At 50.3% G+C, this 11,534-nt stretch overlaps 1 protein-coding gene across 2 annotated transcripts in view; it reads left to right on the forward strand.

The window, feature by feature from the left end:
• BABAM2 (BRISC and BRCA1 A complex member 2) overlaps positions 1 to 9,658 on the forward strand; it is a 383,154-nt gene extending 373,496 nt beyond the window's left edge. For both annotated transcript variants that reach the window (XM_084792766.1, XM_084792765.1), the window contains exon 12: positions 9,292 to 9,658. In XM_084792766.1, the coding sequence (XP_084648892.1) occupies positions 9,292 to 9,355 (64 nt within the window). In that variant the 3' untranslated portion in view covers positions 9,356 to 9,658. The remainder of the gene's footprint in view (positions 1 to 9,291) is intronic.
• The last annotated feature ends 1,876 nt before the right edge of the window (positions 9,659 to 11,534 follow it).

An 11,534-nucleotide genomic window follows, 5' to 3' on the forward strand; every position in this document is an offset into this window, starting at 1 on the left:
CATGGGTTTTCTAAGTGCATGCATGCCTGGTTGTCTGTTCACTTGAAGGATGGGAGGAAAGCAGCCGAGAGAGAGACTGGGTAGGGTGCTGGGTCAGATCTGTAGATACAGAGGAGCCATATAGCAGCCTCAGACATGTGCAGTGTCTCTGATAACACTTATTACGACTTGAAGGGAACCCCTCTAGCAAAGCACAGGAGAAGTCATTTATTAAATTACTGTTTCCCACTTGAGAAGCTGCCTATGAGTAACGTGGGTGGGTTGCCACTAAAGCAATAATAATAACAACAAACAATGACAAATAATGATATATTTGACCAGCAGTTGCCTTAGAAACCATACCTTCATTTTACACATGAGACTTCTGGGGCCCAGAGAGGTAAGATGGCTTACCCAAGGTCACACAGCCAGTAAGAAACAGCTGGGAATCTCTCGAACATCCCCAGGTGCAGAGCATCGACTGTGATTGGGTCAAAGGCGTCCCATGTTACAGCACTGGACAACTCTAGAGAGTTTTAAGCTTCCTGGTGACATCTGTGGCCCTGCGAACCCTTTGTTCCTCTGGGACTTGTAATAGGGAACATATGAGGTGCCTCCAGTGTCATGTGGGCAAACTGCGTGTGCCTTTCTTGGAGTTCCTTTCCTTCCTTCCAAACAGTTGACGTAGCCTCTGCTCTCATTAAGGTCCACTAAACGTCAGAGACCCAAATGGGCAAGCAAGAAGGTCGGGTTCAGTTCATTTGTGCCTTGTTATCAGTCACAATTCTACTGAACGGCTACCTAGGGAGGCTCCTAAAGGTACCAGTCAGTACCTCCAGACACAATGCAAGGTGGAGGGCCATATGAGCATCTGCAGAACCAATGCAGGGGCACCGAGAATTGGCCACAAGGAGCTCTTGAGATTCATTACTTGGTAGCTGGCTATGCTGATAAAGTCAGAGAGGATGAGGAGAAGAACTTTTAGCTACCATGATATTTGGAAGCCACAAAATCAAGCTATTTTCTCTCTTACTCCCCTATAAATAAGGAAATGAAAGAATTGCTTCTTTGGCAGAGGCAGGGATGGAATCCATATCCCACTTCGATTGCTAGTGTTCACTCTACTGGAAATTATGTCAGAGTGGAAAGGAAAAAGCATATGCTTCGGAGTCTGCAGCCCTGGATTCATAATGGCAGAGCTTCCTGCTAGTGCGTGACCCTAGAAAAGCCATTGGGTGTCTCTGGATCATTGATTTCTCATTGGTCAAAGTAAAGACACCAGCCTGGTAGTGGGGCCATTGGGAGTCAGCAGAAAACAGCAAGGTGAATACAAGCAACATGGCGTCTAGCATATAGCAGGCTCCCTCCTTCCCTTCACAAAATGGTATCTCCCCCTGCCACATATGACCCTCTCTGATTTTACTTAACTTACTCTAACATTGGTCAAGACCCACTGAATAGATTTCACAGCCCAGAATTTGAATGAGCCTACTTCACACCATGAATGGATATCATTCACCTACATTGTATATATGCTTTTGATGCAGTCCCTCCCTTCCTTGTCTGTAACTGACACCTAGGGCCACGGAGAGCTTGAGAGCACATGCTGGGGTGGCACTGCAGGACCCCGAGCTGCTGTGGAGTGAGCCCCATGGACACAGCAGGTGCTCTTCCTTGCTTTGTTCCTTGGCCTCTCAGGTATTTCCCCAGGCAGCTGGAAAGCCATGAGCCACTAGACACATGAAGTCTAGCATTCGCCCCCTACACCATATTTACTGCCTGACCAGCAATACTTCACAGCCACCAAGAAATTCAACAGGGAGGTGGTTTTTTTTTTTTTAAGCCTACAAAGAATTGATGTCCTAATAGTGGTCTTGGTCCTTTGGGACTATACCTAGGCCCTAGGCTCTGAGTCCAGGCTAATGCCCAGCGATGCTACATGGAAACACCTCCAAGTGTTGAGCCTAGACCCCCACCCCACTCCCCACTCCCTCTGGGCAGCCCTGCTGGTAGGCTGAGCACTTCCTCTTGGGGGTCATCCTTAGGTTTTTCCCCTTTTTCTTACTAAGCAGTGGAAGGCCATCTGTGACCTTGAGGTGACTCACCACCATCAGATGGATTGTCACTTCCCCTTAGCAGGTGAGCCAGTGAGTAGCCCTTCTCATGGTCAGGGCTGCGGTCAGAGCCTGGAACCTTCCATGGGCCTTCACACTGCCATCACGCCCCAGCCTGTGCCAGGTACCTGCTGGCCCTGGCCAGAGTAATTGGAGGATCTCTTGTGTACGCACAATAGGCAGAAACAGGTGATGTGACCAAATGTGCACAGGGCTGGGCTCTGCTTAGGCTCCCAAGCCCCTAGCAGAACCTCATCCCTGCGTTCCCAACACCTACTACCTGCTGCAACTCAGCCAGGTCGTCCCAGTCACATGAGCACACTACCATCCCAGCCTCTTGTCAACTGGGCCGTGATGTGTGTAACATCAACAGAGAGGAAACAAATGAGATGGCTTGCTGCTTGCGGCCGCCCTCAGAGCAGATTTCATTCATTTATGCACATGCAATGAGGCCTGAGGGAGGTAGGCACCAGGACACTGAGGATGGGCCATTCTAACTTCAACCTTTGAGGGGTTTACAGAAAAAGCCTATACGGACTTATCAGCGGTTCTACGTCAAATTAGGGAGGCCATTGCAACCCAGGCGGCCCTCGGTTCACTCTCCCCTGGAACAGCTCGGTTATAAAAGTATTCCTCTAAAGCACTCCTTTGCATATCTGAGGAATCCATGTGAGCTACTGTGTGTGGAGGGCTCGATATGAAACCGGGGTGCAAAGCTGGATGCGTGTGAGCAGGGATCGTCCCTCGTAGGGTACGGGAAGCTGGCTGGCATGTGATAGAGGCATTCATTCAATGATGGAAGCCCAGCACAGCAAGCCAGCCCTGTGGCTGAGGAGGCCCAAGGCGCAGAGATTTACTCTCCCTCCCTCTCGCCCTGCGCACCCTCCCCCCACCTTCTTGTGCTCTGTACTTCAGCATGGGGAGGGAGCTAGAGAGACTTGCATCCTGAGGAGTAAGTGCTGGCCCCAACAATTGCAAGAACTGGCCACAAGCTGTCGTGGCTCCCGAAGGAACTGGCCAGAGAACTGCAAAGAACTGCTAGGGAACTGACCGCTTTAGCAGTTTAAGTGCCCACCGGTTCAGCAGGAACCACACTCCACCCCAGTACTTTGATGTGTAGACGTGGTCTCTGAAACCCTTCCACGATAGCTTTTGATTGAGTTTAGCAACACTGAGACCACAACCTCTGCCTTCTCTTAGGTGAGGCGGCTGCGTAACACACAGTCTAGACACAAGTCTAAACATCCCTGACCAAGCCAGGCCATGCTGGCCTGAGACTGGCAAGCGGCACACTATGGAATTCAGCCTACAGAAGACTGGGTCTAGCTGAGGACAGGGGCCTGTGCCTAAAGCCATCAGCATGTGACACTGTGTTCTCAGCTTGATATCAAGCCTTCAGTGTGCTAATTCCTCGTTTCATAAGCTTGGACACCCCCATACACACCCTGGAAACAAACCAGAGCAGCTCAAGGACTGGCATGTGTAGCAAGACTGTCCTTGAACCGTTACAAACACTTGTTTGTTCCTTAACCCCATACCAGAGATCCAGGCCACCAGCTCCCAGGGCACAAGAGCAAAACAGAGTCCCACTGCCAGTCCCTGGCTCACCATGGTACCCAGAGTTAGGTGGGCAGTTGCTACCTGGGTTTTGGAAGGTCTGGAGCCGAAGGCATAGAAATGGAACCAGGTCTCTTGTAGAGATTATTGTAAACCTGGCCCTTTCAAATGAGGCAAGAACCCTGACTGAGTCAGTATTTACAGTGGCGGTCCAGGACAATGAGGACAAGGCCAGACCAAAGACCACAAGGCATGATTAGCGGGACTTGTCTTACACTATTTACAGCACTGCTTTGATTTTCATACCACAATCGGTTTTCATGTGACTGATGAAAAGCATGTGCCAGTTGAAGTCACAGCTGCAAAATAAAACTGGAATACACAGTGAGAACCATTAGGTATTTGGAACTTGCCTCTATTTTCAAAAATGGCCTCTGGCTTGATTTATATGTTCTGGATTTCCTGACAGTGAGGGTCATGCTGAACCACTTCTCCCGGGCCACCCCACCCCACCCCACTACCATGCTGGCCTCGCTTGACTGTCGCAGGTCTGTCTTGTCTCACAATTGCCCAAAGAAAAGTTTTGTTTTGTTTTGTTTTGTTTTAATTCAAGCTGTTTTGGAAGAAGGCAAATGTTTAGGCTTTTGCAAAATAAAAAGATCTGTCTGAGGACCTTGTCTTGGGCAACTAGTCCTATGACTCTTAAACCCCTCCCTAGTCAACAAAAACTGTACCCAAGGAGCAAACCCAACAGGTCTGGGATAAGATGAATAAAGACCCAGGGGTACCTCTTACCTTCAGACGCCACCAAGCAGGTCAGCACTGAATGTCAAAAGATATATGATGTCCTGGTGACACTGGCTGCATGTCCAGTGTGAGAACTGCCATCTCACCACCCTGGCGGCCAGCTCCGTATGACATGTGAGAAAGGAAGGGTCAGTCAGGAAGCCACAGAGAAGACCAACTGAGGACACAGACACTCAGACCTCTCTGCCCAGACAAGGCATCCCTCTTCCACAGTTCCAAGTGATGCTAATGGCCATTTGCAGAACCACTGAACCTCTCTCCCCGCTGCTTAGGCCCAGCATGTTCCCCATGGCAACAGGTGGCATCATTGATCATCTTTGAGGCCAGCTCCCTTGCCAAGTGCTTCTCGGACTATCTCATTTAAGAACCTTTAAAGGCAGCCACCGTTGCTCCCATATTGTAGATGAAGAAGCCAACACTAATGTCACTTGCCCGAGGGATCCAGGCACATGAACAGGCCTGAAGCTGAGGGCTGACTGGCTTTAGAAGCTCCTCTGCCTGACTTGTCACACACAGCCTGCAGCAACAGACCTTAGTCAGTGGCAGGCCAAGCGCTCAGCTGTATAGATGAGAGACCTGCAGCCCAGAGAAAGGAATATGAGGCCTGGGTCCAAGGCCACGAGGAGTGCTGCTGATGCCAGGCCCTGCATCGCCTGGCCCCTTGCCCTGCCCACACAGGACTGACCTAGTCCCAGCCTGGGATCCCTTCTCTGCATTTTGTTTTTCTGGAGATTCTTGGATCATACGGGTTTTCTGGAACCTTGAGCTGGAATAGGGCTTCAATGAGCCAAGAGGATCAGAACCTTATTCCACCTTGAAACATACTGGGCTCTGAGCTGGTCTGAAACTGAGACTTGTAGCGTGAGTAGAGTGGAGGACTCGGCTGACTCCAGGCATGTGTCTCCTGCCCCCACTCCCATCCCTGGCCAGCTAATGTTGAGGCAGGGAACCTTTCCCACCACATCACACACTTGGGAAGCTTCCTGCACACTTGGCCTTTGGAAACCGATGGAGATACCCGGGGCCATTAGCATGCTGTGCCCTGGGCAGCTCTCTGTTCTCTCTGATAAAAAGTGAAATAATTGAAAACAGTGCTCTAAAAACATCTATAAATGGGTGGGCGCCAGTTGTCATTTTCCCCTTCCTGCGCCTGCTTCCCCTCCCTTAACTGACTTAATGAGGATCCAAGCTGAGAAGCGATCGTTGCAAACAGCTGGTAGCATCATGCCTTTAAATAGCCCTCGCCACACTTCCCCCTTGGAGGCACAGTTTGCCCTGGCAGGGAAAGCCCGGGACACACAGGAAACTTCATAATTTTCTGCAAAGGAAAGTGCTTGCCTATCAATCATGCTCCCTGTTGCCAAGACCTTTTATAAGGACCTTGCAACCCCTTTCCCAGGGAGACACTGGACTGAGCAGCTGAATGGCTTCAGCCTGTGAGACCCTGGTCCTGGGAGGGTGGACCTGGGACTCATTCGAACTGTGGCTGCCAGGTTCTGCGGCCAGCACCATCCACTCACTGGCATGTTGGGAACCCCACTGAATTGTAACCTAGCTGTATGTAACTGTCATGTGGCCAGAGTGACCCCATCTACAGTGGCCTTGAAGTAAGGGTGATGGAGGCTGGAGGCGGCCTGCTCACTCTGATCCTCAGCTCTCCCTAGCTAAACATCTAGTCAGCTGGGGAAATAGAAGCCACTGGAACATGGAAGGAAAGACCAGCCACCGCGGCTGGCGCACAGCCAGTTGCCATGCGCTGTCCTTTGTGAGCCTCACATCAGGGCATCCCAGTCCTTCCGAGGCATCAAGAGTGTTTGGTCTGGTGCAGCTATACGCAAGAACTTTAAAGTCGGGTATCAGAGGTGTCAGAGATTTAGGCATGGTGGGTCTGTGTCGGCCTCAAATGGATAGAATGTGCTGCTCTGTCTGTCCTTCTCTCTGTGGCACAGTTTGAAATGTAAGAATGGACCCGTTTTCTCTGACAGCGCCTAAACATTACATGTATTGGTGGAGTGTGGCTGTCTCACCTACCTTCTTTAACAGTTTAGAATGCATGTGCTTAAACCAGTCCTTGCCACCCAGTGGCCACCATGAGCTACATCCATTTAAGCCACCATGGACAGCTTGCTGAACCAGCTCTAAACCAGTAAGCCCCATTTTCCATGGGCCGTCAGTGTGGCCTCTCAGGGACAATGTGTAAATATGGGGCCAGTGCTCTAGAAGCATAAAGGAATATCTGTGGGCGGAAGAGAATCATCTGGTGGCCAAGAGACTTGGAAAGCAAGAGCATCTAGCCTAAGTGGAAGTAAAGGTGGAACATGGCACTGTGGAAAAAAGAAGTGGCCAAGTGCTGGAGGATGGGCAGGTACATAGACCTGGGGCTCATGTACTAAACTACGGGTAGATTTAGGGAGTCTGGGTCATTCCTTGGTTGCATAAAATATGCTTAACGGGAATGGAAGGGTCTCTCTGCACTTTTTCTGAGAGTGTCCTCTGTTTTTTGGGTTTTTTGTTTTTTTTGTTTTTTTGTTTTAACTTCCCAAAGAAATACACACCTCAAAAATATTGAAAAATACATTTATACATTTATAAACAAAACAAGCCAGGCTCAGTGGCACCTGCCTGTATTCAAGCACTTAGGGAGGCAGAGGCAGGTGGATTGTTGTGAGTTCAAGGCCAGCCTGATCTACAAAGTGAGTCCAGCACAGCCAAGGCTGCACAGAGGAACCCTGTCTTGAAAAACAAAAACAAAACTAACAAAAAGTGCAAGCCACATAGTGACAACCACTGGCAGTCAGGATGAGAGTTTGAGAAGCATTAAGGTCTTGGTCATGGTAGTGACGGAATCAACAGAAAGGCAAGGCTGGCTTGTGTCCTATGGGAGGCAGGCTTCCACAGCAGTTTTGTGGAAAGGTAGCAGAAAAGGAACAGGGACATCACCAAGGAAGAAGAAGGAAATCTTGAGGCTGGATTCCCTGCAAGGACTTAGGGAGCCTTGGAAACTAAAGGCTGTTAGAGAAGTGGAAATTGGCCAGAGCATCTTCTAGGTCAGAATGTCCTGCAGGTGGTTGGGACTGTGGGACTGGAAATTTGGGAGGGGAAAAGGGTGGGGACCAGACTGGAGAGGACTGAAAGTGATGCAAGCCTTCAAACAACCATGAACTTGACCTTGCTGTGCCTGAGGAGAGTGGAGAGCAGGGAGAGACAAGCTCCAGGAAAAGTTGTGTCTGGGAGGGTGGAGCACTAGCTTATAGATGCTGCAGTGGTCCGTGTGGGTACCAGGACTGAGCCCAAACATTCAGAGCAGCCTAATTAGAAGGGATTTTAGTGGACTTGGTGGAGGATGAGGCTTGCATCATCAGTAACTGCATTCACTCTGGTCTAGAGATGAGCACCCCAGGGCCTCTTGGGTTGAGGAGCACTCGGTACGCCATGTCGCAGGACCTGTGCAGCTCTCTGTGCTCTCTCAGGTGGGTCCTGCTGGCCTTCCTCTCAGTACTCAGTACTCAGTACTCAGTACTCAGGCAGATGCACTCTCAGCCTCTGTCAGCTCCTCCACACCTAATTTGGCACTTCTCACCTCCTAAGAGCTGGAGCCTGGCAGCCAGGTTTATTAGAACCCAGATCTTTAATAAGATAGTCCGTGTGGATGGTGGCGGTTCTTGTCACTGTTCTGGGAAAGTGAGACTACTGGGTGAGCCAGCTCTAAATGCCTAAGGGTGACGGAGATTATGTGGGAGTCAGTCAGGGACTAAGAGACAAGTGCGCTCTATCTATCTATCTATCTATCTATCTATCTATCTATCTATCTATCTCTCCAACTCCTTTCCAGCAGGCTGCTGCTCCTGCTGCTGCCTTCTATCAGTAACACTCAGCCCAGCCTTTCAGTGAGTGCCTGATAGGGTCCACAGTGCCACCTGAGATGGCCCTGCCACCCACACACTGATTCTGTTTGCCTCCTCCTCTGACCTGAGATCTCCTACATGGCAGGTCCCACATCCAGGTCATGCCAACAGTGCCTGACACAGAGTAGGCTCAGCACATTCCATCTCCTGATGTGGAATGTGGCTTTGTCTCTGCAGAGTAGAAAGCAAGGTATCTGGGTCAACCATGGTGGCTCATAGCTATATCCCAGCATTTGGTAAACTGAGGCAGGAGGATTCCTTGGAGTCTGAGGCCAACTTGGGGAACCTGGCGAGTTCTAGGCTTCCTTCAGCTATATAGTAAGGGCCAGGTTAGTCTGGCTAAAAAGTAACACCTTGTCTAATTTGGAAAAAAATCAAGTGTCCAAAAGGCCATATGTTCTGTCCTAGATTCCACCTGTCTTTAAAAGTTCTCCCCAAACCCAGCCAGGAATCTAACCTACACATGTGTCTGGAAATAAATATCGACCATAACTCATTTAGGAATCCTTATTAGGCCTTTATGTTTATGAAGTCACAGATCCACAGGACACTGTGACCCTGATGATAGCATCAATATTGGAAGTGACTGGGTGTCAAAACGGCCACTCTCTGTTCTAGAGCTGGGGTCAAGTCCTCTCTTTCTCCTTGGAATGGGCAGTAATCATGAATGTCTAATAAATCTGGCAGGCAGGAAGGTCAACATACAGGCTCTTTAAATATCCGTGAGAGCATCGCAGAAGGGAGCCGCATCCACCCTCCCTTGGAGCAATCCAGAGGGCTTTGCCTCAGAGAGGAGAGTCCAACCCAGGATGCAGGAACAATAAATAACAACTGTTCTGAGTTAGGTGGAAAGCTCTGAGTTGCATTTTTTTTTTATTCAAGCTGTTTATGCTAACCAGTTTTTTTCTCACTCCCCTCTTTCCCACCAGGGCTTATTTCAAAACCTTTGTCCCTCAGTTCCAGGAGGCTGCGTTTGCCAATGGAAAGCTCTAGGAAACAGCAGTGTTGAGAGGCGGCCAACGATACTGCTCGGTCCACATGCGTGTCAGCACACAGGCCGCTTCCGGGAAGCCACTTGGAATGTCTTCATGGTAGCCTTGTGCTCACACAGCAGCTCTGCCTGCACCACACAGCCCTGTCCTGTGGAGTCCAAACCTGAGCAGCTGGTAGTACCCTAACCCTAGCACCCAACACTGCTGGCTGCTCCCTCCTCCTTCCTTGGATTCCTTAGCTGGAAGAAATAAACTGCTTTACGATGGAGAAATTTTCCAGGGAAAATAAAATGTCATGAGCGCACACACCCTTCTTTGAAGTCTTTGTCCTAAAGGCTTGTTTAAAGTTTGGTATGAAGAGCCTTGGCTTCTCCCTATGCAACCAAACCCAGGGTTGAGTTTGTGTGTGTGTGATTTATATTTGCAGCTGGGGAAGCCTCCCACTGGAGGAGAGGAGGCCTACAGGTCCTGAGACTATGGATTCGGTTGCCCGCACTCAGTAATTCTTAGGCCCCAGCACCATGCCAGCCCCTGGCTCCTGTATAGGTTCTACCTTTCCCTCTCCCCCTGGGCTCATGGGAGCCCCTTGGGCTAGTGTGACATTCTGTGGATTATTCACAGGAGACAAAGGCTAGGAGTCAAGGGCTGTCACTGGTCTGTGTCTGACATTTTCCCTCAGGCAAGAAGGATGGGGGAGTGGGGGCCACAGGTATATGACGCAGCCCAGCACTCAGGAGACCGGAGCAGGAGGATCCCAAGTTTGAGGCTACTCTGGGTTACATAGCAGGACCATTTCAGAAGCCAGCGAGTTTCTACCCTGTCTGTCCTTTACTATTTTCATCAGTGTAGAAAGGGAAGACTAGTTCCAGGAGGCGCCAGGAACTCAGAGCAGGAGTGGTATGGGAAAGGGCAGCTAGGCCCTTCATAGAAGCATCAGCTTTGCACTAGCAGGCTGCAGTCAGCTTGCACACTTGGCAAGGCCTGCACATACAGTTCAGTGTAGCCTGCCCCTACCCTGAAGGCAACTTCCAATGCTCAGAAGAGTCCTTAAAGGGCAGAGAGCTGAGTGGCTGACCCGGGCTGCTCCTGCTTTGTGACACTAAGATTTCTACTGCAGGGTACACACAGTCCTGCTGGACCTCTCGCTTGGTCCCTTGTTTTTTCAGGGGGCTCTTAAAGATAAGTTTTGCCACATCAGCCCTGAAAGGAAGGCGTTCTAGGCTCTGTTGCACCAGTAAGGGGGTGCTTTTCTCACATGTATCCCCTACCACCAAGGATGCGCTCTAGAGGCCAAGGACGACCTGGAACAGATCTTGCCGGCTCTGCCGCCACTTGGAGCTGCCCGGCTTCACACAGGGGGACTTTGCTCACTGCCCTTGGGAATTCCCAGGACAGAGAAGTCCTGTGTCCACATTCCACTCCACCATTAGCTGGCTGTATGACTCAAGTCAGTCCCTTCCTCTCAGTAATACCAGTAGTGGGGCTTGGCCAGATGGTGCCTCAGCTCACCAGAATCTCCCAGGGAGCTTTTCAGGAACCCCTGCACTTGTCCCCACTGGAGAACTATTAGCAGACTTGTGTGGACCTGAGCGTGGGCATCCCCAGGGAGTCTGTTGGGTGGGTCACATTGAGGCCTATTCTGACTGTGCCCTCTCTTCAGGCACAGTCAGATGCGTGTGTGCTGAGCTCCAAGACCTTCCCTTAAGGCCATGAGTCTCAACTTTCCCAACGCTGTGGCCCTTTAATACGGTTCCTCATGTTGTGGTGACCTCCAACCATAAAATGTTTTTGTTCTCCACTTCATAAACTAATTTTTGCTACTGCTACAAGTCATGCATAAATATCTGTGCTTTCCCATGGCCTTAGGTGACCCTGTGAAAGGGTCGTTCACTCCCCAAAGGACTTGGGACCCACAGGTTGAGAAGCACTGCCCTAAGGTTCCCTAGCATGGTGGTTTAGGATTATTCTTGGTACCCTGTAACCAAGGAAGGCCATGCATTGGGCTCTGATGCCCACTCAGTCAAGAGCTGATGGCTCCAGGATTCCTTGGGACCTGGCAGGCATTGCCAGCTTTGAGACATGGCAGCAGATACATAGACTGGACCCCTGTACTTCAGACAGCAGAGCCTGCCGCAGCAGTACAATCTCCAACTGCCCTTATCAACCTCTAGTGTTGGCAT

This window comes from Acomys minous, assembly GCF_964271855.1.
Source record: "Acomys minous genome assembly, chromosome: 8".
Lineage (NCBI taxonomy): Eukaryota > Metazoa > Chordata > Mammalia > Rodentia > Muridae > Acomys > Acomys minous.